The 25,902-nt window shown below is 42.9% G+C and overlaps 1 protein-coding gene across 1 annotated transcript; it reads right to left on the minus strand.

Moving 5' to 3' along the window:
• Nucleotides 1-4,543: 4,543 nt before the first annotated feature.
• On the minus strand, nucleotides 4,544-24,269 carry il17rd (interleukin 17 receptor D). Its single transcript, XM_039016639.1, has 13 exons — nucleotides 24,215-24,269; nucleotides 23,319-23,444; nucleotides 12,249-12,367; nucleotides 11,887-12,007; nucleotides 11,632-11,676; nucleotides 11,296-11,447; nucleotides 10,062-10,127; nucleotides 9,849-9,903; nucleotides 9,521-9,628; nucleotides 7,333-7,517; nucleotides 6,480-6,639; nucleotides 5,400-6,269; nucleotides 4,544-4,674 (listed from the first exon to the last, which is right to left on the minus strand). Exons 2-13 carry the CDS (start codon nucleotides 23,386-23,388, stop codon nucleotides 4,544-4,546), a joined length of 2,082 nt encoding a protein of 693 aa, XP_038872567.1. The 5' UTR covers nucleotides 23,389-23,444; nucleotides 24,215-24,269.
• Between the last annotated feature and the right edge of the window lie 1,633 nt (nucleotides 24,270-25,902).

Consider the following 25,902-nt stretch of genomic DNA (forward strand, 5'->3'; position numbering starts at 1 on the left):
AATGGACCAAAAAATGATGGGGGTTTGAGCGAGAGGTTTAACTGGTGTTTCCAATGGCCACACACCTCTCCAAAGTGTGTACAGTTCCTAATTCATTTCACTGCACTTGTATCACTCAAAGGGGTAGGCTGTCATTGTAAATAAGAATTTGTTCTTAACTGACTAGCCTAGTTAAATAAACGTTTTTTTTTTTTTAAGTCTTCAATTTAAAGGTGCTTTTTGAATCCTCCTACAGTTGCTGTGCCATCAAGGGACTAGATGAAGCACACTTGTAGTTGTTTTGTTTGGAACACAGCCCTGCATCCCCACCTTTTCAAATTATGCCCACCTGACCCAGATTGCAATTTATAATGGAACATTTTTGGATTGCGTAAACAACAATACTTATCCCAAAATGTTCCATTATAAATTGCAATCTGGGTCAGGGGGGCATAATTTGAACATTTGTTTTTTTGCCAACATGCCTAGCTAAATTATAAAATATGATCTTAAAGTGTTAGGCTTTCACAATGCAATTCAGAGAAACAGTCATTTTGGTACACCTAGAATGGAGTCATGAGTGCATTCAGATGCATAATCTGTGGAAAATGTTCTTCACAAATAAAATAAAAGTTTATTGGTTGCGTACACAGATTTGCAGATTTTATTGCGTGTACAACGAAATGCTTGTGTTTCTAGCTCCAACAGTGCAGTAATACCCAAAGCAATAAAATTAAAAATAACAAATACACATAAACCTGAACATTTTTACAGTTAAGAAATATCAGAGGGAAATATATATATATACATACATACAGTACCAGTCAAAAGTTTGGACACACCTACTCATTCCTGGGTTTTTAATTTTGTACTATTTTCTACATTGTAGAATAATAGTGAAGACATCAACACTATGAAATAACACATGGAACCATGTAGTAACCAAAAAAAAGTGTTAGACAAATCTAAATATATTTTATATATTTGAGATTCTTCAAAGTAGCCACCCTTTGCCTTGATGACAGCTTTGCACACTCTTGGCATTCTCTCAACCAGCTTCAGGAGGAATGCTTTTCCAGCACTTACTTGTTGGCTGCTTTTTCTTCACTCTGCGGTCCAACTCATCCCAAACCATCTCAATTTGGTTGAGGTCAGGGGATTGTGGAGGCCAGGTCATCTGATGCTGCACCATCACGCTCCTTCTTGGTCAAATAGGCTCTAGGGTGTCAGGTAAGGCGAAGGTGAGATGGTCTTTAACTAGTCTGTCAAAGAACTTCATGATGACATAAGTGAGTGCTACGGGGCAATAGTAATTAAGTTCCGTTACATATACAATACCTGAAGTATACAGTACAAGTAAAAACATTTATTGTACCTTTATTTAACTAGGCAAGTCAGTTAAGAACAATTTCTTATTTTCAACGACGGCCTAGGAACAGTGGGTTAACTGCCTTGTTCAGGGGCAGAACGACAGATTTGTACCTTGTCAGCTCGGGGATTCGAACTTGCAACCTTTCTGTTACTAGCCCAACACTCTAACCACTAGGCTACACTAGTGGTTAGGACATTCTGTTCAGGACAACCCAGGGTATAACGCCATGTCATCTTGGAATGTTACACCAAACATTGTGATCATAAACATTGACACTGTATTATTTGAGATTTACAATATGGAAATGTGAAGTGCACATTTGGACACACTGGTGTTTGGCTTGCTTGTATGACGAAGCTGTATTTATTATAATCCTCAACATCTCATCTTACAAAATACATTGAGTCCGCGTAATTTACAGCATTGCCCAATTAGAGGGAGGGATGGGGGCAACTTCTTGTCGCTCGCTGTACTCCTATTCAGAATGTCTCCGTCAAAACCCATACAGAGCTGTGAAGTGGAGAACATGAGCTCTGACGTCATGTATAGCATGTTACTGTTCAGCCACTGCATTCCAATTTAGGCGATTATCATTGTCAAAATATTGGATATTTGCATCCCGTCTACAGGTACGAGTGTAAAGGGCTACGATCTATTGAATATGGAAATCCGATAATCCAAATGCAAAAAAAAAAAAACTGATTTTTTTCTCCATTCTCCCAATTCAGAATATATCATGTTCATAGTCATGGCACACGTTGTTTAAGTGCTACTGAAGATGAAAATCCATAAAAACAAAAAAAGTTTCAAAAACAAAAGAGGGTGTATTTTTCACCATCTTCCCAATTCAGAACATATCATTTTCGTAGGCATGGCACACTTTAAAAGCTATTGAAGATTGAAATCCGAAATCGTATTATTTAAAAAATTGTGTTTTTAAAGTTGTGGATTGTTCTCCATGCAACCCTGATTCAGAATATAACATTTTCATAGTCATTGGCATGCTTGGTTCAATTGCTGTTGACGAGAGAAAACCGAATATCCAATATTAAACTACTTTTACCGTGTGTGTGTGTGTGTGTGTGTGAGACCAAGGTGTCTTTTACAGTGAGATAATACAGTACAGCAGGGTTCCCCAACTGGTGGCCAGTGGTTTTATTTGGACCCCCAAGTTTTGAGCAAAACATAATAAAAACATGTTTGTTTTATAGATTTTTCACTGTTGGACATCTGCTTCAAGACATTTTAATTTTGGAAATCTGTTCCCAAGTATTCCCACACATAGAGATGTGATCGTATACAAATGTAAGCAAGGTTTAAAGTCAAATTATCTGTAATTATGTTCTGGACCCCCGTATCAGAATCTAGTTGTGTAGAGTGTAACACACTACATTACTCAGCACCAAGTAGACCTATAGGAAGTGTAGTTATTGGTGTGATTTCTAATCCTCTCTTTACAGTGATTTTCTCTTTTGAATAGTAGAGTATTCACCATGGGATGGTAATCTACATAATCTAAAAAAAAGTAGATTAATAATGGATAATAAACTTTCCACATTGCTACTGAACTTGAGCAGTGCCGACAGACTGTCAGTCCTAATGCAAGCCATAATGTTTATAATAGGCAAACTAACGTGACTTAAATGTATGGCTTGGATGTAAAAAAATTATAATTTAAAGTGGGGGTGAAAAAATATTTCTATCCCAACCAATTATTACACCACATTTGACAGTTACTAAAACATGCAATAGGTTACATTGTATTTTAACTACCAGTTTGTATCTTAACCTTGGACTTACAGTACACTTGCAGGTGCACTTGGCACAGTGCTACTGATGAAATCAGTTGCCACTTCAAATACTACTTCAATTGGGCAGATATCAAATATACATCTATGTTGCCATCTAAAGGGTGTAAATGATATTACAGATTGCAAGAACACAATGACATGTTTAGTTACACACTTTCAGCAGGAAAATGGTTTTGTCTCGCCGAGCCATCCTTCTAAATCTCGTCTCCATGACTTGGTTGTCCGAGGCTTCAATAACGAACAAATTACAATTTAATTTTTTGCTTATTTCCAACATTAGAGTACTATAAAACAGTACAAAGTGTATATATAAAACAGAGGGAAAAAAAGAATCTAAAAACTATACAAAACTGGAATAAAACTGATTATTTCCACACAAAAAAAAAGTGTTGTCAAAATGACTGGCGCTGAAAAACATTGTTAGAACGCACGCTGGAGTAGACCCACAAAGACGGGGTTACTTTTTGCTCTGTAAGAGTTGAATAACAGTATATTTCCCAAGTTCCAAATAAAGGCATTTCGTTTTTAAAATGAGAATGCTCCTAAAATCAAACCCCTGTCCATTACTGTGAGTGCGATATCATTTTCATAACTGCTGGTTCGAAAAATGATAAAAATGTGTGAGTACTCCCAACCTATCTGCTCTTACACAACAGTTGTCAAAACCTTTTCTATTAGTAATCCAAATGTGCGAGAATTTTTTTTTTTTTTTAACAAGTAAAAGTGCTTTGACACTCAGTTCCAGCACCTTGTATCGTTGTGTTGGTGTACAATACTTTAAAGTTATTTCATATTTCATAATTGACAATAAATTAAAATAAAGCAACATACAAACAAATGCTCTTTCATTCAAAACATAATTGTCCCAGTATGAAACAAACTACATTGTTGAAGTCACACATTTGTGTTCAAGCCCAGCACTAACACACCAGATTCAAGTAATCGTGGATTTGACGCAGGTGTTTCTACACTGGGCTGGAACAAAAATGTGTCACCTCTGATGCAACAGAGGACCAAGGTTGAGAAACATTGATGTCGGCCATTTGATGAACTGGTAACCTGGCATGGGGTGTTTTAAAAGGCAGATCTGGTGTAGTCTGAATTAAACATGTTTACACCACTAACAATTACAGGACAGCACTGCAAAACATACAACCATTTGGTTAAATAATGCCTTGCCTTCACAGTCACACAACCGCTACTTAGAAGGTTCACAAAACAGTGACATCACCCTCGGCGTTCTAAAACGTGACATCATTCCTCCGTGTTTTATCAGCCCACAGTCCACAGAGATTCTGAAGCAGATGACATCACTAGAATCCATGGGCTTGATCCAATGATTCCTTATGAACAGGCCATGCATGTCCAGGTAATGTAAAGTTCACTGCAAGGGAGGAACAGGAACGAGTCCCAGTCCTTCAGACTGCTCTAGATGGTGGTGGTGTAGCTCAGCTTTACAGATGGTGCTCACGGCATAGTGCAGAGAGCTGACAGCAGGGGGCTCCTCATCACCTGGAGATAACAGACACACAACGAAGAGATATTCAGCACAACAAACACACACAGGACTTCACTAGTGAATAACATCGGTGTTTAATATGAGGGTTTGAGCATAAAATATCCTTTACATTGTCTTTACACACTTCTATTTATTTTACTCTGTCAATATGTCTTTGTTTTCAAATGTTTTGGTGCCAAACTGGTGGCAGTCAATCGTTGGAAGAGTTGCAGACTTAATTGGAAATGCCATTGTTGATTAGACGCTTTTTTAATTTTCAATTTTCTCTTGAACCATTTGGTCTATCCGCTAGAAACTCATGGACAAACATTTTTTTAAATTAGTTACCATAGATTACCTGTTAATTACCAAAATTACAGAAGATTCTGGTAACTATGGTAAATTAACAGTAGTTTTGCAACCCTAAATGGTACTAATGGTGGAATAGAAACAACCAGTGGTGGAAATGAGTGAGGAGTGGATTAAGAAATATTTCTGGTATGATGTCACTGAATCATCTCCGAATCTGATGACTCATTCTTAAGTCTGACTCATGGTTCATTATCAGTCCTATTGTACTTAAATGTGAAAATGTCATACAGCATAATTTTAGGCATAGGGCTTTAAATCTGACTCATTCTCAATTTGACTTGTGGTTCATGACCACTTACTATTTTGCAAGTGAAAATGTCATACATAATTTTAGGCATTTTTTGACAAAACGTAATTGGTCTCTTACCCAGTCCGGAAGAAGATGATTCGCTGTCGGCCAGGGAGGAGGAGTCAGCCTGGTCAGGTGACAGGCCCTCCATGAGGGGGATGGACAGCTCAGAAGAGGGCACTGACAAATCATAGATCCCAGAGTCCCGGGGCATTTCTGGGGGACTGGCTGACCCATCTCCAGCCTGGGGAGGGACGACAGGCCTCAGAGACCCCAGACCCAAACCAGACGAGGACCCCGACGTGACCCCAGATTCCCCCTGAGAGAAGCTGGAGAGGCTGTTCCCAGGCCCCCCGGGTCCGTCCAGGGAATAGTGGGCCAAGCTGGGAGGGAGAGATGTGAGCAACACATTCCCCTTCAGAGTACCCTCGCTTTCTGATGGCAACTTAAATAGAACCTCGTCGAGCACCAGGCCAGAGTCAAACTTCTCCATGTGAGGCGACGATGACGACAATGACGCTCCGGCAGTGTCACGCTGCTTCAGAGGCGGTGCCAAAGGAGCGGGTTTCACCTGCCTCTCGAACCAATCAGGCTCCAACGAGATGTGCTGGTGCATGTTGCAGATGGCCACGTATAGAGACCGCCCCGAATTGCTCCGGAAGTAGTTCCTCTTGCTGATGTTGAGCGGCTGCGGCTCGCGTTCCGGTAAACTGAGGTGGCGGGAGTGGAGGCGGCCGAACATCTGAGGGAGCTGATCCATGAGCTTGAACTTGGGAGCGAGGCTCAGCACGGTCGGGACGTCGCTCTCGTGGGAGTAGTCGAAGTAGACGGCCATGAAGCGAGACAGGTCCTGGTCTTTCTGGCGCGCCTCACAGAGCTTCTCCCCAATCATGGCCACTGCGACGATGAAGAGCTCTGCTCCGTTTAATGCTGCTGCTGCTCCACCTCCTACACCAAAAGAAACAATGGACAGAGTAAGTCAGTGACTTTATTGCATTTATCCTTGATAGTTTGTTAAAATGCATGTACTGGCTGTATATGCATTTATTCAACTGAACATAACCAAAAGGACACCTGTTGTAACTGCCGTTGTTTTGGTTTTCATTTGTCAAACAAATTAAATCAAACAATCATTCCCCCAAAAATATATAAAATCACCTCTGGCTGGTGATTTCCCCCTATGGCTCTTCTCTATATAGTACTTGAGGCCCTTGGAGCAGACAGTGATGATGTAGTGAGCTTCATCCATCTGCCGACTCAGCCAGGACATCTGGCCCTCCTTACAGATCTGCAGGTGCTCCCACAGGTCCAGAGTCACCTGGAATAAAAAAATAGGAACAGGGGAATGGAATGGGGTTAAACTATAATATCACCTGCAGGACTAACAACCACAGAGAGACGTAGTCAGATTCCGATGGTATACTATCATCATCATTGTTACTATTATTGATTAATATTACAGAATAGTAATCTATTTTTGAGTATTTACTGAGATAAACTCATCACGTCGGGCTGGTGGACGAGACTATTACTGAGCCGTTCCTATAAAATATATGCTTCTACTACTAATTCAACTACAAAGTCACACACTTCATGGGATCAACCAGCAGGTGGCACAAAACACACACTCCTGATTTGCATTTCCAACCCCATCACATTCAATTCTTTGGCCGGAGCCAGCCCTTGGAGCCAGCCCTTGGAGCCAGCCCTTGGAGCCAGCCCTTGGAGCCAGCCCTTGGAGCCAGCCCTTGGAGCCAGCCCTTGGAGCCAGCCCTTGGAGCCAGCCCTTGGAGCCAGCCCTTGGAGCCAGCCCTTGGAGCCAGCCCTTGGAGCCAGCCCTTGGAGCCAGCCCTTGGAGCCAGCCCTTGGAGCCAGCCCTTGGAGCCAGCCCTTGGAGCCAGCCCTTGGAGCCAGCCCTTGGAGCCAGCCCTTGGAGCCAGCCCTTGGAGCCATAACCTAGCTACAAAGTTGTGTGCTTGAAGGAACATTATTTTGGAAGTTTAGTGTCTACCTCACAGCCACAGAAGTCCTGGAGGAAGAAGGCGAAGCTCTGTATGACAGCGAGGTGTTTGGGGCAGTCCTTAGTGGAGTAGCAGACAAACACCTTAGTCCGGGGCCAGGATCTGTCTGCATTCAGAGCTGTGGTGAGAGACGATGACTCAGAGCTCTCCTCATCCAGATGGGAGTAGATATTCTCTGCACAGATCAATATGTACAACACAATATACAGTATTAATACAATAGGAAGACAATAAAGGTGAAGGGAAATGCATTGGCCTCTTCTACTAAACGTCTAACAATGTTTGTAAAATGTTGGAATCCGGATTTTTTTTAAAGGTAGATTCAGTAAACAGACAAAATCGATTTGTTGCCATTTTAAGAGGCGTTATTATGAGCACAATAGCTGGCGGTGGTGCGAAAGGGCTGGGTTTGATGAATGAACAAGTTGTAGGTGTGGCGAGGGCTTGGCCAATCAAGGCATTTCATGGCTTAATACTGCATGCATTTGTCTCTAGTTCTGTAGGATTTGACGGTATTTGCATTGTCATCAACTTCAATCGGCTGGGGGCACGGAGTATTCTCATCCTAGTCCACTGTGGATTGATCGGCTACTACGGTTGATTAAATAGCACAGGCTACAATAACGAGTGATAGCAACAGTAAAAAACTAAAAACATCTAGTGTAAGTTAAGTGGTTAGGCAGGTTAGATAGGAGAGGGGGAGCTTTGATATTTACTTTCTTTGCTTTGGTTCCGTCCAGCCCCTTTTCCCCATATTACCGTGTAGGAAATAAATCCTAGTAACGGTAAATTCTGCCTTTGTCGTCCTTTCTCGCACCTACGGTCCATACCTCTTTCGCTTCACGGAGAGTTGAGTTGCAGCAGGGAGTTGCGTTCCCTCTTTTTAGAGGCGTGCGTAACATTGACATTCAACATTGTTGTAATTGGCGTCAACGAGTATAGGCATCTCCTCAAATAAAAATACTAGGCTCCCAAAATTCTATTGTATGTGTGAGGCACGTAACGTTGTTAATAGGCAAGAGATACTGTAGCCTGGGCCTACAACTGAGATGGCGTTATAGGACTGACATTTGTTTATAGCCTATGTTTGAAGGAGCACATCTTTGGTAACGGAACAAGGAGGCACTCTTTGGAAATGGGATGGATCCAAGCCGAATTGGAGTATGCACTGCAGGTAGTCCTATGTGAATTGTGAATAGTGAAAAAGCATGTAGGCAAAAGCCACACAACTTGACCATTTAGAAAACCTTTATGGATAGGCTACTTGGATAATTGATGTACAGGATAAGACCGACACCTGACGGATTGTTGTTGATCCATCTCTTGTTATAGTAGCCTACTAACGGCTTGTTTTCTTAATCAAACGAAACGGAAAACAAGCAATTGTTACGGGAAAATCTAAATACCAGATTCTCTCATCTCTCCTTCCATGATGGGCATATAGCCTAATTATTTAAATTTCTTTAACATATATCTAAAATAATAACAGGAGCTGGCTAAAATAATGTAATAGCCTACAAAAAGGGGATGTCTGCTCACTGTTTTGCAGCTGCCAAACTTGATCTTTTAATAAAAGTTTGGTGATGAACAATTATTCCAAAGCAGTCTCACAAGCCAAACCCTTTATCGATAGTCTTGACTACATGGCGAATGTAGTGGGCATGACAAAAAAAAACTGACTTCATTGAGAGGAGGGGAGGCTATGCTTTATAATCAAATAAAACAAAACAAAATGGTGAAAAAACAGTTTGTTTCTAAATACGAGGTTTATGGGCACAAAATGCACGTCTCTCTCGTTCCATGTGTATATGGGCACTGTACGTCATGGCTGGATAGGCTACGCTTCCGTCGTCAAAACCCACGCCATAACCCACCGCGTCACCGCTAAGACCAGATTTTGGTTGGTCTTAAATACCCCCACCAGCGTATACTGAAATCGGCACGTTGGCACATGTTTTTAAGGAAACACCTCAGATATTGCCACCCATCCCACCTCAGCGCAAGTGACTGGTAAGACAAGACTGGTAAATTACCAATCCTGGTGCTAGGGTTTGAAAATAGAAGAGTGCCAGCTTTAACAGTTCAAAAATTGCATTTGACAATTGCACTGGCTTAATACCACCTGCAAATAGAGCCCTGAATGTGAAATGTTTTATTATTACGAATGACGAAAAGTACCTTGTTTCTTCCGGCACATTACAGTGAAGAGTGTAGCGAAGGCAGACACGATGACTAGCGGGACAGTGATGGCCATGGCTCTGATAGGCCCTGCCCACAGGGAGTGGACTGAGAGGGACAACAGACAGAAAAAAGACACATTTAAATGACAAGCAAATACATTTCCAATTAACTATAAATCTGCTTTTACTCAGCAAAGTGAACATAAAACACCCGGAAGACTTGGGCAACTCCCCAGTCATCCAGGCTTATGTAATGTAATGTGAGTTTAGTAAGAGGGTGTTAGTCCAGAGGCAAGACTGATGTTAGCTAGTAGCAGTCAGCTCACCTTGGCTTACGTGGTACTGGGCCTGTCTTCTGGTAGTGTTGGTGTCATCTCTCAGCTGAAGGACAAAAGATGTATATGGAAGGAAATATGTGTCAGCTGAGATGGCTTCAGTGGATTTCTTCATGGTTTATATCAGTGGTGTGTCCACATTAGCACCTTATTATTTCCCATAGTGCACTGCTTTTAACCAACGCCATGAGAATCATTCTTTACCTCAATCGCATAGGTTCCTGGCATCACATCTTGAAGAACGCATGTTGTTATGGGCAGATTGAACTCCTTTGCAAAAAAATAGAGGAGAACGGTGCATTATTATCATGCTGTCTCTATAGCGACACAATGTCCAGAGCTGAGGAGTCTCATGCATTTCTGACTGAGGGTTTGGAATACTGACATCATAATAGTTCATTTTTTTCACCTCTTAACCAATCATATTGGCGATGACCTAAGCAGGTCCTGTTTCTAAAACCCAGTATGTGAGAGAGAGGGGACCTGAATGAGAGCTACAGCTAGCTAGGGGGGCTTTGGCTTTTATCATTGTTCGACGACAGAACAAGTAGGACAGAGCAGCTAGAAGACTTGACTGACAGGAGGAGGAACAGGGGAGATTATATGACTTTTCTCTTTCTCTCCACAGCTAAAACAATGCATCCTGGATACAAAGTGCTGTCTGTTCTGGCAACGTGTGTGAGAGAGAGGAGACTCTTCTCTCCTCCAGCCCTGAATAATGATGTTATGTTCTGCTGGGAATATCTTCAGTAACTCGGTGGGTCTGATCAAACACGTCCTTTCAAATGTGATTTGCTTTTGCCAGCCAGAGGGACAGGGTTTGCTTTTGCCAGCCAGATGGACAGGGTTTGCTTTTGCCAGCCAGAGGGACAGGGTTTGCTTTTGCCAGCCAGAGGGACAGGGTTTGCTTTTGCCAGCCAGAGGGACAGGGTTTGCTTTTGCCAGCCAGAGGGACAGGGTTTGCTTTTGCCAGCCAGAGGGACAGGGTTTGCTTTTGCCAGCCAGATGGACAGGGTTTGCACCTTTCAGACTTTTCAACAGGTAAACCTAAACAAGCACAGGTCACGTATTGAAATGATTTAATTCTGATTGTCACTGACTGACTGTGAAAGTAGGATAGTCCATGATGTGTCCCAGGAGGTTATAGGATGTCAGAGAGAGGCCCAGACGGTAGGGGCCCGGTAGAAAGAGGCCGGGGACAAGACACGTCAACATATCATAACCGTACTACACCCTCCTCAATGTCTGGGAAACACATTAGAAGCAGCTCAGGGTCCATATTCCATAAATGTCTCAGAGTGAGAGTGCTTATCTCATAATTTGACCTATTAGATAATAATGAATGAGATTATATGGACTTTGGGGCAGATCAGCACTCTTAGCGACGCCTTACCAGTAAAAACGATGTGGCCAAATCATAATGTAATCATGCTCTTACTGGTTTGCAGCGTTTAAGCCTGAATGGTCCCTCCTGTCGTAGTTTGTAGTACAGGTAGTAGATGGTGAAGCCGAAGGTGGAGGGGGCATGGTCGAAGACAACATGGAGGTTGGAGCCCAGCTGGGAGATGTTGAGGGTCTTGGGCTTCCAGACTGGTCACAACCACCAGACAGAGACACACACAGAGACAGAGAGAGATTAATCCATGTATAGGAGCAAATGGGCATTATAGGAATTTCTGGTGGACATCATATTACTATGTTACACGTTAACACAACGCTGTTACGAGAGTAATTACAGTATTAGCAAACAGATATGGGAAACTTGACAACTTACATGGTTTGCAGACCAGGTTGTCTGGGCCCAGTAGAACTTCACAGGCTGAAAACAAAGACAAAAGGAGTCTTCAACAACAGTTATAATACTATTACTGTTAGCTACAACGTTATCAAATGGGGCCAAGAGTTTTCCTTCAGATCAGGTCAAGAAAAACTCTTGGCTGTATTGATATTCCAAGTTAGTGACTTAACTCTGAGTTCTAGTTCCAGCCTACAACTAGGGCCCCTGCAGTTTGAGCTGCATTCCACTTACAGTTTGTGCGCAGGAAGGACGGGGGGAAGAAGCTGTCGTTCATGACGGTGGGGAAGGGAACAACACGGACCATGTAATCTGTCTCAAAGGCCAGGCCAGGGAAGGGCTGTGAGCTCATCTTCTGTCAAGGAATAACAGCGCATACTTCAGGGTAAAAGTCAGCCAGCACTCACAAATTAAGTATCGCTTCGATGTATTATCAGCCGTCAAAATGGATGTGTTTTTCGGTCCTCAATTCTTTGAACGGCTACGGCACCCAAACACATAACTTGGTAAGACTTGAGCTAAGCTCATTCGTACACCTTACGTCCAGGTGCATGGAAGAAAAAAGCCCTGTTAGCCGAGTCTGCGGTGTGACTTACCACAGTCTTGTAGGAGAAGTTGAGCGGCCGTGGGTCTTTGAGGATCATGTGTTGACACTGTTTGCCCTCTGGGTTCTTATCCTCTAGGTATACTCTGAAGCCCTTCACATGCTCAATACCTGGACAGAATAACACACACACGGACAATACACGCGTTCAATACCTGAATAGAAACATGCACGTTCAATCGGTGACAAAAATGCACCCATGTCAGATGACAGCATAACATCACCAACACACCCATGACACTATCCCCCACGTATCACGTACAGAAGTTCCTCAATTAAAAGTTGAGTCATACAGCAGTATAGCGTGCGGTAGGCTGTGGTACCTTATGTGCTTACCGTTAATGCTTGTTCACACCACCAGAGGGTATCGTTGAGCACATCGACTCGATCTACTACATCATTTGACCGCTGCAGTTTATTTACGTATTCCCTTTTTCCTTGACGAAAAGAAAGCTGATCCTGGCCTTTAAGATTTATTTCTGATATTTTAGCTGAATTGAATTGATGAATATTATGGTGTTTCCATAATATGAATGAATTTGTGTTTCTATAACAAAATGCATTTTACACTTGCCTATGTAGGCCTGTAGCTCACTGTACCTAAAACATCTATTAATACAAGTCCTTCAAAAAGATAAATATGGGCAGAATATTATGGAAAATATTTGTACGGTCAAAGGCCGACAATCGGTCATTTCAATTCCCGGTCCATTCTCTTGTCGATATGGCTATAGTTCCACTTACACTCCTTTATGTAATTAAGCTTTCACGCGTGTGTTTTTCTGTCTTGGTGCGTGCTTCTTTGCACACATAATTTATGAAAAGAAGCCAATCCTGGCCTTTATTACTTAAAAAGTATCTCTGATATTTTAGCTTAATTCATATTATGGTGTTTCTATTCCAATAAAAGCAAAAATGCATTTTAGTAGGCCTATAGCTTACTATGCGAGAACAGGGACAAAAGTAACAGTGCATTCGGAAAGTATTCAGAACCCCTCACTTTTTCCACTTTTGGTTACGTTACAGCCTTATTCTAAAATTGATTAAATCGTTTAAAATTGTCATCAATCTACACACAATTACCCATAATGACAAAGTAAAAACAAGTTTTTAAAAATGTAGAAAAATGGAAATATCACATTTATATAAGTATTCAGACCCTTCACTCAGTACTTTGTTGAAGCACATTTGGCAGCGATTACAGCCTTGAGTCCTCTTGGATATGACGCTACAATCTCTATGCACACCTGTATTTGGTGAGTTTCTCCCATTCTTCTCTGCAGATCCTCTCAAGCTCTGTCAGGTTGGATGGGGAGAGTCGCTACACAGCTATTTTCAAGTCTCTCCAGAGATAATCGATCGGTTCAAGTCTGGGCTCTGGCTGGGTGACTCAAGGACATTCAGAGACTAGTCCCGAAGCAACTTCTGCGTTGTCTTGGCTGTGTGCGGGCTGTCATGTGCCTTTTACTGAGGAGTGGCTTTCGTCTGCCCACTCTACCATAAAGGCCTGATTGGTGGAGTGCTGCAGAGATGGTTGTCCAACTGGAAGGTTCTCACATCTCCACAGAGCAACTCTGGAGCCCTGTCAGATTGACCATCGGGTTCTTGGTCTCCTCCCTGACCAAGACCCTTCTCCCCTGATTGCGCAGTTTGGCCATGCGGCCAGCTCTAGGAAGAGTCTTGGTGGTTCCAAACTTCTTCCATTTAAGAATGATGGAAGCCACTGTGTTCTTTGATACCTTCAACGCTGCAGAAACGTTTTGGTACCCTTTCCTAGATCTGTGCCTCGACAATCTTTTCTCGGAGCTCTACGGACAATTCCAGCGACCTCATGGCTTGGTGTTTGCTCTGACATGCACTGTCAACTGTGGGACCTTATATAGACGTGTGTGCCTTTCCAAATCATGTCCAATCAATTGAATTTACCACAGGTGGACTCCAGTCAAATTGTAGAAACATCAAGGATGATCAATGGAAACAGGATGCACCTGAGCTCAATTGAGTCTCATAGCAAAAGGGTCTGAATACTTAAGTAAATAAGCTATTTCAGGGTTTTTTCCTTCTGTTTTCGCTTTGTCATTATGGGGTAGTGTGTAGATTGACTATGGAAAACATGTATTTAAGCCATTTTAGAATAAGGCTGTAACGTAACAAAATGTGGAAAAAGGGAAGGGGTCTGAAAACTTTCTGAATGCACTGTAGTTGTCTTCCTCTTTCATGACTCAATAAGTAGATCACCTTACATGCAATTATTTGACTGCCAACCAAGCATAGTGTGATTGATTTAACCTTATAGCACCAAGTTAAAAAGGTGTTTGCACAGATAGAACTTTCATAATCTCCCTTTTTAAATCATAAGTAAAAAAAATAAAAAATAATCTGACATATTGAGTACCAAAAGTATTGGGACAATTAAATTTTTTTGTTGTTGTTTCGGCTCTGTGTGCCAGCACTTTGGCTTTGAAATGATTATGAGGTTAAAGTGCAGACTGTCAGCTTTAATTTGAGGGTATTTTCATACACATCGAGAGAACCGTATAGACATTTTTGTAAATAGTACCCCCAACAGTAGGGGACCAAAAGTTTTGGGAAAATTCACGTGTATTAAAGTAGGAACAAGTTTTGATTACGATGGGTTATGATATGTGTGATTCGTTCCGTACTATCCATAATCATGGTAGCATCCACATTAATGTCGAAGTGTTTAGTAACATATCATATTCTTATATACAATAAAAGTGGCAACAAAATGAGACAATACATTTTTTACCATTCAACTATTTTGGGCACAAAATAATCTGAGTGCAACTTGATGTAATTATGAATATGGGACCAAATACTAAACTTATGACTACTTTAACATACAGTTGAAGTCGGAAGTTTACATATACCTTAGCCAAATACATTTAAACTCAGTTTCACAATTCCTGACATTTAATCCTAGTAAAAATACCCTGTATTAGGTCAGTTAGGATCACCACTTTATTTTAAGAATGTGAAATGCCAGAATAATAGTAGAGAATGATTTATTTCAGATTTTATTTCATTCATCACATTCCCAGTGGGTCAGAAGTCTACATACACTCAATTTGTATTTGGTATCATTGCTTTTAAATTGTTGAACTTGAGTCAAACGTTTCAGGTAGCCTCCCACAATGCTTCCCACAATTGTTGGGTGAATTTCGGCCCATTCCTCCTGACTGAGCTGGTGTAACTGAGTCAGGATTGTAGACCTTGCTCACACACGCTTTTTCAGTTCTGCCCACACATTTTCTATAGGATTGAGGTCAGGGCTTTGTGATGGCCACTCCAATACCTTGACTTCATTGTCATTAAGCCATTTTGCCACAACTTCGGAAGTATGCTTGGGGTCATTGTCCATTTGGAAGACCCATTTGCGACCAAGCTTTAACTTCCTGACTGATGTCTTGAGATGTTGCTTCAATATATCCACATAATTTTCCTTCCTCTTGATGCCATCGATTTTGTGAAGTGCACCAGTCCTTCCTGCAGCAAAGCACCCCCACAACAAAGATGCATGTCCCCATGTGCAGGTGCAAACCGTAGTCTGGCTTTATGGCGGTTTTGGAGCAGTGGCTTCTTCCTTGCTGAGAGGTCTTTCAGGTTATGTCGATATAGGACTCATTTTACTGTGGATATAGATACTTTCATATCAGTTTCCTCCAGCATTTTCACAAGGTCCTTTGCTGTTGTTCTGGGATTGATTTGCACTTTTCGCACCAAAGTACGTTCATCTCTAGTAGACAGAACGCTTCTCCTTCCTGAGCGGTATGACAGCTGCGTGGTCCCATGGTGTTTATACTTGCATACTATTGTTTGTACAGATGAACGTGGTACCTTCAGGCGTTTGGAAATTGCTCCCAAGGATGAACCTGTGGACTTGTGGAGGTCTACAAAAAAAGAAATTGAGGTCTTGGCTGATTTCTTTTGATTTTCCCATGATGTCAAGCAAAGAGGCACCGAGTTTGAAGGTAGGCCTTGAAATACATCCACAGGTACACCTCCAATTGACTCAAATTATGTCAATTAGCCTATCAGAAGCTTCTAAGGCCATGACATCATTTCCCAAGCTGTTTAAAAGGCACTGTCAAATTGGTGTATGTAAACTTCTGACCCACTGGAATTGTAATACAGTGAGTTATAAGTTAACTTCTTTGGGGTAGGGGGCAGTATTTTCACGTCCGGATGAAAAGCGTGCCCAGAGTAAACGGCCTGCTATTAATAGATTTGGATAGAAAACACTCTGAAGTTTCTAAAACTGTTTGAATGATGTCAGTGAGTATAACAGAACTCATATGGCAGGCAAAAACCTGAGAAAAAATCCAACCAGGAAGTGGGAAATCTGAGGTTGGTCGATTTTCAACTCAGCCCCTATTGAAGATAGTGGGATATTGGTCATGTTGCACTTCCTAAGGCTTCCACTAGATGTCAACAGTCTTTAGAGCCTTGTCTGATGCTTCTACTTTGAAGTGGGGCCAAATGAGAGGGGATTGAGTAAGGTCTACCATGAGCTGAACATGCGCTGACCATGCGCGTTCATGTGAGAGCGAGCTCTGTTCCATCACACTTCTGAAGACAAAGGAATTCTCCGGTTGGAACATCATTGAAGAATTACGTTAAAAACATCCTCAAGATTGATTCAATACTTCGTTTGTCATGTTTTTACGGACTGTAATATAACTTTAACTCTTCGTCCGTACTTTCCGCTGGACTTGCACGCGCATCGTGAGTTTGGAAAGTGTACTGAACGCTAGAACAACAAGGAGGAATTTGGACATTATCGAACAAAACAAACATTTATTGTGGAACTGGGATTCCTGGGAGTGCATTCTGATGAAGATTATCAAAGGTAAGTGAATGTTTAAATGTTATTTCTGACTTCTGTTGACTGCACAATATGGCGGATATATTTTTGTCTTGATTGGGCTCTGAGCGCCGACCTCAGATTATTGCATGGTTTGCTTTTTCCGTAAATCTTTTTTGAAATCTGACACAGCGGTTGCATTAAGGAGAAGTGCATCTAAAGTTCCATGCATAACACTTGTATTTTCATCAACATTTATAATGAGTATTTCTGTAAATTGATGTGGCTCTCTGCAAAATCTGCAAAAAAATGTTTTGGAACTACTGAATGTAACGTGCCAATGTAAACTCAGATTTTTGGATATAAATATGAAATTTACCGAACAAAACATACATGTATTGTGTAACATGAAATCCTATGAGTGTCATCTGATGAAGATCAAAGGTTAGTGATTAATTTTATCTATATTTCTGCTTTTTGTGACTCCTCTCTTTGGCTGGAAAAATGGCTGTGTTATTCTGTGAATAGGCACTCACCTAACAATTGTTTGGTTTGCTTTCGTCGTAAAGCCTTTTTGAAAATCAGACACTGTGGCTGGATTTACAACAAGTGTATCTTTAAAATGGTGTAAAATACATGTATGTTTGAGGAATTTTAACTTATGGCTGCAGGGGCAGTATTGAGTAGCTCTGATTAAAGGTGCCCATTTCAAACAGCCTCGTACTCAATTCTTGCTCGTACAATATGCATATTATTATTACTATTGGATAGAAAACACTCTCTAGTTTCTAAAACCGTTTGAATTATATCTGTGAGTCAAACAGAACTCATTTGGCACAAACTTCCTGACCAGGAAGTGGAAAGTCTGAAATCGATGCTCTGTTCTACTTCCTGCCTATACATGGGCATGATACGTAAGAGTATACGTGCACTTCATAGACCTTCCCCTGGATGTCAAGAGGCTGTGAGAGAAGAAATTTCGTGTTTATCTTGGTCTGAATTGGAATACAAGCTCTTTGTATGACGTGTCCCTCATTTCCGGTACTCTTGGGAGCGCGAGGTGGACAGTGGGATTGCCTTCTGTTTAGCTGCCGTTATGGACGACTACTATCTCCGGCTCTGATTTTATTTGATACATGTGACCATATCATCGTAAAGTATGTTTTTTCAATATAGTTTAATCAGATTATTGAATTTTTTTCGGGAGTTTTGCCGTGTTCCGTTCTCTGACATTGTTGACGATGGAGAGATCCGTGCCACTTGGCTAGTACGCGTGCTAAATGAAGAGGGAAAGTTGCCGTTCTAAATCCAAACAACGACTGTTCTGGACAAAGGACACCTTGTCCAACATTCTGATGGAAGATCAGCAAAAGTAAGAAACATTTTATGAAGCTATTTCATATATCTGTCGTAGATGTGAACTAGTCGTCGGCGCCCAAGTGTTTCTGGCTATTGTGCTAAGCTAATATAACGCTACATTTTGTTTTCGCTGTAAAACACTTAATAAATCGGAAATATTGGCTGGAATCACAAGATGCCTGTCTTTCATTTGCTGTACACTATGTATTTTTCAGAAATGTTTTATGATGAGTAATTAGGTATTTGACGTTGGTGTCTAAGTTTTATGGCTGCTTTCGGTGCAATTTCTGATTGTAGCTGCAATGTAAACTATGATTTATACCTGAAATATGCAAATTTTTCTAACAAAACATATGCTATACAATAAATATGTTATCAGACTGTCATCTGATGAAGTTGTTTCTTGGTTAGTGGCTATTTATATATCTTTATTTGGTCGAATTTGTGATAGCTACTGATGGAGTAAAAAACTGGTGGAGTAAAAAAAGTGGTGTCTTTTGCTAACGTGGTTAGCTAATAGATTTACATATTGTGTCTTCCCTGTAAAACATTTTAAAAATCGGACATGTTGGCTGGATTCACAAGATGTGTACCTTTCATATGCTGTATTGGACTTGTTAATGTGTGAAAGTTAAATATAAAAAAAATTAAAAAAAATGAATTTCGCGCCCTGCACTTGAGCTGGCTGTTGTCATAAGTGTACCGACGTCGGGCTTGCAGCCATAAGAAGTTAATTATGGGATTTCTGTTTTGAATTTGGCGCCCTGCAGTTTCACTGGCTGTTGACGAGGTGGGACGCTACCGTCCCACGTACCCTAGAGAGGTTAAATAATCTGTTGGAAAAACTACTTGTATCATGCACAAAGTAGATGTCCTAACCGACTTGTCAAAACTATAGTTTGTTAAGTGGTTGAAAAAACAAGACTTAATGACTCCAACATAAGTGTATGTAAACTTCCGACTTCAACTGTGTGTGTGTGTGTGTGTGTGTGTGTGTGTGTGTGTGTGTGTGTGTGTGTGTGTGTGTGTATATATGTAACAGTATAACTTTAGACCGTTCCCTCGCCCCGACACGGGCGCGAACCAGGGACCCTCTGCACACATCAACAACAGTCACCCACGAAGCATCGTTACCCATCGCTCCACAAAAGCCGCGGCCCTTGCAGGGGAACCACTACTTCTACGTTTCAGAGCAAGTGACGTAACCGACTGAAAGGCTGATAGCTCGCACCACCGCTAACTAGCTAGCCATTTCACATCCGTTACACACATATATATATATATATATACACACTGCTCAAAAAAATAAAGGGAACACTAAAATAACACATCCTAGATCTGAATGAATGAACTATTCTTATTAAATACTTTTACTGCTGACAACAAAATCACACAAAAATTATCAATGGAAATCAAATTTATCAACCCATGGAGGTCTGGATTTGGAGTCACACTCAAAATTAAAGTGGAAAACCACACTACAGGCTGATCCAACTGATGTAATGTCCTTAAAACAAGTCAAAATGAGGCTCAGTAGTGTGTGTGGCCTCCACGTGCCTGTATGACCTCCCTACAACGCCTGGGCATGCTCCTGATGAGGTGGCGGATGGTCTGAGGGATCTCCTCCCAGACCTGGACTAAAGCATCCGCCAACTCCTGGACAGTCTGTGGTGCAACGTGGCGTTGGTGGATGGAGCGAGACATGATGTCCCAGATGTGCTCAATTGGATTCAGGTCTGGGGAACGGGCGGGCCAGTCCATAGCATCAATGCCTTCCTCTTGCAGGAACTGCTGACACACTCCAGCCACATGAGGTCTAGCATTGTCTTGCATTAGGAGGAACCCAGGGCCAACCGCACCATCATATGGTCTCACAAGGGGTCTGAGGATCTCATCTCGGTAACTAATGGCAGTCAGGCTACCTCTGGCGAGCCCATGGAGGGCTGTGCGGCCCCCCAAAGAAATGCCACCCCACACCATGACTGACCCACCGCCAAACCGGTCATGCTGGAGGATGTTGCAGGCAGCAGAACGCTCTCCATGGCGTCTCCAGACTCTGTCACGTCTGTCACATGTGCTCAGTGTGAACCTGCTTTCATCTGTGAAGAGCACAGGGCGCCAATTTGCCAATCTTGGTGTTCTCTGGCAAATGCCAAACGTCCTGCACGGTGTTGGGCTGTAAGCACAACCCCCACCTGTGGACGTCAGGCCCTCATGGAGTCTGTTTCTGACCGTTTGAGCAGACACATGCACATTTGTGGCCTGCTGGAGGTCATTTTGCAGGGCTCTGGCAGTGCTCCTCCTGCTCCTCCTTGCACAAAGGCGGAGGTAGCGGTCCTGCTGCTGGGTTGTTGCCCTCCTACGGCCTCCTCCACGTCTCCTGATGTACTGGCCTGTCTCCTGGTAGCGCCTCCATGCTCTGGACACTACGCTGACAGACACAGCAAACCTTCTTGCCACAGCTCGCATTGATGTGCCATCCTGGCTGAGCTGCACTACCTGAGCCACTTGTGTGGGTTGTAGACTCCGTCTCATGCTACCACTAGAGTGAAAGCACCGCCAGCATTCAAAAGTGACCAAAACATCAGCCAGGAAGCATAGGAACTGAGAAGTGGTCTGTGGTCACCACCTGCAGAACCACTCCTTTATTGGGGGTGTCTTGCTAATTGCCTATAATTTCCACCTGTTGTCTATTCCATTTACACAACAGCATGTGAAATTTATTGTCAATCAGTGTTGCTTCCTAAGTGGACAGTTTGATTTCACAGAAGTGTGATTGACTTGGAGTTACATTGTGTTGTTTAAGTGTTCCCTTTATTTTTTTGAGCAGTGTATATAAGTGCTGTAATTTCTCAACAGTTCACCCGATATGAATGAAAATACCCTAAAATGAAAGCTGAGGCTGCACTTCAGCCAAATCCAAAGTCCTGGATTACAGAGCCAAAACAACAAAAAATGGTGTCACTGGCCCAATACTTTAGGAGCTCACTGTATCTCACATGTAAAGGACCATCTAAAAAGAGCAACTATGTGAATAACAAATTTTTTAACCAAACATGTCAGATAAAACCCAAGGTCACAATATGTCCTCTACCGTTAGCAACTGTAATTTAATTTCTAGGGTAACTTCCATAAAGCACAAACAAACAATTTTAACTGGGGCCCAAAACAATGAATAAAAACATGGCCAAAACATGACCAAAGTACAAATATTGTGAGGAAAAATGTTAAATCCTAATCATGAAGCGGATGTTGCTTGTGAAGTTAGTAGGAGTCCACACACATTAGCTAGTTACACTCACACACGCTTGAGGTAAGGGCATAGTATCAAACATGTTTTTATGAGACCATAATTTGAGCTGGCAGGAGAGATGGGCTGTGCCCTGGCAGAGGACCACACCTGGGTTCAAAGACCATTTGAAATCTTTCAAATACTTTGTTTTTGTTTTAGCCTTTCTGGAGTACCAGGTGGGCAGGATTTGCACTTTTAGGACTTCTCTATTTATTCATAGCAACAGGCAAGCTCAAGCAAGCACAGCATTTGAAATATATTTTTAATAGTATTTGAACCCAGGTATGCAGAGGACAAGAGGGAGGGTGTCTGCGTGCCAAGGAAGTATTCCCGTGCCCTTCAAAGTGTGCCAGCGCACCTCCCACGTTAATTACATTTCTACCTTATCAGTCCGAGGCATCAGCAGAGGCAGAAAACACACATTCCCTGTGGCTTCTATTACCACTGTGGGGAGCGGAGACTGTGTGTGTGTGCAAGCTTAGAAGCTGAAAGAGCCTCCTCTTTGTGGTGGTGGTAACTCTACACCTCCTCCACTCCATCCTTTACCTCTTCTACCACCACACAGATATCAGCAGCCTCACCGTCAACACGTCAGACACAGAGGAGAGGGGAAAAACTGGAAGGAAAAAGCTGTCAGACAGGTTGGGCTGTCTTCCGGCGTGTTCCCCCCCCCCCCCCACCCGGCGTCGGTAGCTTCAGCTTTCTAACTACTTGATTCAAAGTAGGAAAGAGCCCCCCCCTCTCTTTCCCCCCCCCCTCTTAGTTTATTTTTCCTGCTTCTTTCTTTAACTCTCTACCTGAGCAGTGGTGCCCCTGTCCTAGGGCTTAACCCCTGGAGAATAACAGGCTACATTGTCCTGAGGATCAGCCATGGCTTCAGTAGTGCCTCAGTTGACGGAAGAGGAAGCCTCCCTTTTCTCAGTCTTGCTCTCTCTGTCACACACACACACACACACACACACACACACACACACATATAGCATGCAAACAGAGACACTTAAGACAAGCACACACAGTGCTTACACACACACACTTCTTCAAACATATCACAGCGTTGTTGTGTAAGATATGGATCCCTTCCTCCTCCCTTCCCTCAGATCTGTGACTGTCAGGGTAGCAGAGTAAGCCTACTGGGGGAAGGTAAACTGCCCTGCGGTCTTTGATCAGGACAGGCCCAACAACACAGCACGGGGCTTTGAAGATGAGTCCTTTCTTTACCCTCTTCTCTCCTGTTCCCAAACCTCTTACCTCTACAAATGACTCTTTGGCCTGAGATACTTTAGATAAACAAACGACTCGTGTGCGACCAGGTGTAGGAAGCACACGTGTCTTCCCGCACACATGCCGAGGTTTTAAAATGTTAGTGTCGCCCAGATGTAATATGATCTACCCAAAACAATCTGGGTAGAAACATTTCAAAGTAGGTCAACCACTAACTTCTGGATACGGATTTCCGCTCACTAGGAGTGACTGCTCAAATCTAACCTCAAGACACTGGGTTCGATTTTGCCCGTTGATCTCTAGTCTGTATCATGACTTATCATCATATGGAAGAATTTAAAATGCGTAGGGCATATGGTTCATACCTAGAGGGCTGGTCGTCCAGTGGACCACCACGGCAGCCTGGCTGTCACAGGAGAGGTGGCCGAATGTCATATTGTTCACCCCATGGATGGCATGCTTCCCCAACGGGCTCCAGTTCACAGAGCAGTCTGGCGGAGGAGAACAGAGGAGGAGATGATAAGAAAGAGGATATCAGAGTATGCTAATGATGGAGAGGAGAGGTTGTCTAAAGTCAAAACAACCTTGTCACAATTAAACTTGTTTACAGTGTCGAGTCCTAAAATTAGACTCCCTCTTCTACCGCACAGAGAATCACCCCCAAAATCACACCTTAAAAAGAGAAGAAAGAGGATGGATCACAGAGCGTGGTTAAGATGGGAAGCTCAGAACGGGGCTCCCTGGATGAAGAATAATGGACGGGTGAGTGGGTGAGATTCTCTCTGAGCCAAGCCTGGGGACAAGAATGTGCAGCCATGCAAGGAGCCCGTCCCCTCCTCTCCCATCTCTTTTGACTATGATCCCTATGTCCTCTCAGGTAGAGGTAGAGGAAGAGGAGCAGCGGGCTGTGTCACACACGCCCCCTGGCTCTGAGCTGCAGTCGATTGTGATGCTAAACCAGAGAGGGGCTTTTCAGAAAAGCTGTTCCCTCTGACAGTCATGGATAATAGCAACTGACTGCTGGGAATTATTATTATATATATTTTTTTAAATCAGGATTTGTTACAGGAGAGAAAACGTTGACTTCGAGATATTAACTTCTAGTTGGTGGAGGGTCTGAGACAGAATTGGCAACTTGTGGTAAAATGTCAACGTTAGTATGGAATGGAAAGGGCAGGCAGTTTTCATGCAAGGCCATGTGAAATAGTGAACCCCTTGAGAGCGATAGCGCGAGAGAGAGAGAGAAAAAGAAAGGACTCACTGTCTGTTCGGAATGTGACCCCGCGCTTCCGACCATTCTCGTCAGAACTTGACTGGACCTGGAGCCCCTGCAAGAAAGAAAGATGGTGAAACCACAAGTACAACTGGCAGACTAATACATATCAATACAACCACCTCATGTTGCCGATGCTCAGACGGACAGGCTGCGGCCTCACAGGAATGCGAAGAAAATCAGCCTGCTTAAATGAACAATAGAATTACGTACTTACATGAAATATTGGATCTGTACACAATAACCCAGCAGTTGGAATACTGTTGTATTAACAGCCAAACTGAAAATAAGAGGGGCAATTCCACGGTAACAGAATTACGGCGGGGACTCCAAAGAAAAACTTAAGGTTACTTGAGTGACCTCGGTTCTCTTAAATTACGAGTGAGACATCTTACAGCGGGATTCACCAGAATCGCCTAAGTAGCTTGAAGAACCAAATCATACACGTCTGTCGGAGACAGGTCGAGTGGCGAATGAGGAAGCACCTACCTTCATACTTAAAGAGCTACTCGCCCGCCCTCTGATCATCTCGAGCAAACCAAACTTCCTCACACTCTTGCAAGTAGAGGAATGCGGTGAGATGTCTCACTCATAATATCAGAGAATCGGAGTTATGCAAGTAACCTTAAGTTCTTTCAATTTTGTGTTTCAACATCTTATGGTGGGATATGGCCAACTCTCGGATCGCACATGAGCTCGAAGCCAGGTAGTTCCAACGTATCAACCCTCAGAGGCTCGACACGGAGGACAGTATGCTCCAACAAAAGGTGCAGTGACGTCTAGTCGGTAGAACCTCGAAAGTAACAGGGGATGCCCAACAAGCCGCATCGCAAATATCCTGTAAGGAGATGACCTTGAACAGTGCCATACCCCTGGTGGAGTGAGCCTTTAGGCCCTGCGGAGGCAGGAACCCCTTGCTATTATAGGCCAATATATTACCGTTCACAATGCAATGTGACAATTGTTGACGAGAAAGGGAGGTGCCCAGGACCAAGAGCTGGACACACTTGTGCAAAGCTCTCATCCTATCCAAGTATATGCGCAATGAGCGTACTGGACATAGAAAATGCGGAGGGTAGAACGCCACAAGCTCCAAGGCGAGACAATTGTAATCGCTGCTAACCTTAGGCATAAAAGGCGGGGTTGGGCAAATACGTAACCTTGGAAAAGCCCTGGGCAAACTGTAGGCACGAATGGTTAACTGACAGTGCTCATTCACTCAAATTGTGGATGTAAGGATGACCAGCAGAGCAGTCTTAAAATGGAGAGATATTTCATTGCCACGCTTTCCAGCAGCTCAAAAAAGCCAGCTGTGAAAATAGCCTCAAGCACAATTGACAAATCCCATGATGGGACTAAATGCTTGGGAACTGGACGTAAGCAACGTGCCCCCTTCATGAAACATTACGGAGGGGGGAGGGGGCGGGGGTCCCACCGATTTCTTTCCGAAGCTTACATGACAGGCCCGAGATAGACCTTGACAGTGAAGAAAGCCTTCCCTCTGTCCAAAAGGTCCTGCAGAAAGCATACAACCTTGCATACAGAGCATTGGTAAGGAATGATCCCCTTTTCAGTCACACTTGTCGTCAAAATGCATCACTTTTTTTCCGTACAGTGAGCATGTAGAAGGGGCCCTAGCACTCTGGATAGTCTCTATGATCCCGAGAGGCAAGCCT

The sequence above is a fragment of the Salvelinus namaycush genome, chromosome 20, assembly GCF_016432855.1.
Source record: "Salvelinus namaycush isolate Seneca chromosome 20, SaNama_1.0, whole genome shotgun sequence".
Lineage (NCBI taxonomy): Eukaryota > Metazoa > Chordata > Actinopteri > Salmoniformes > Salmonidae > Salvelinus > Salvelinus namaycush.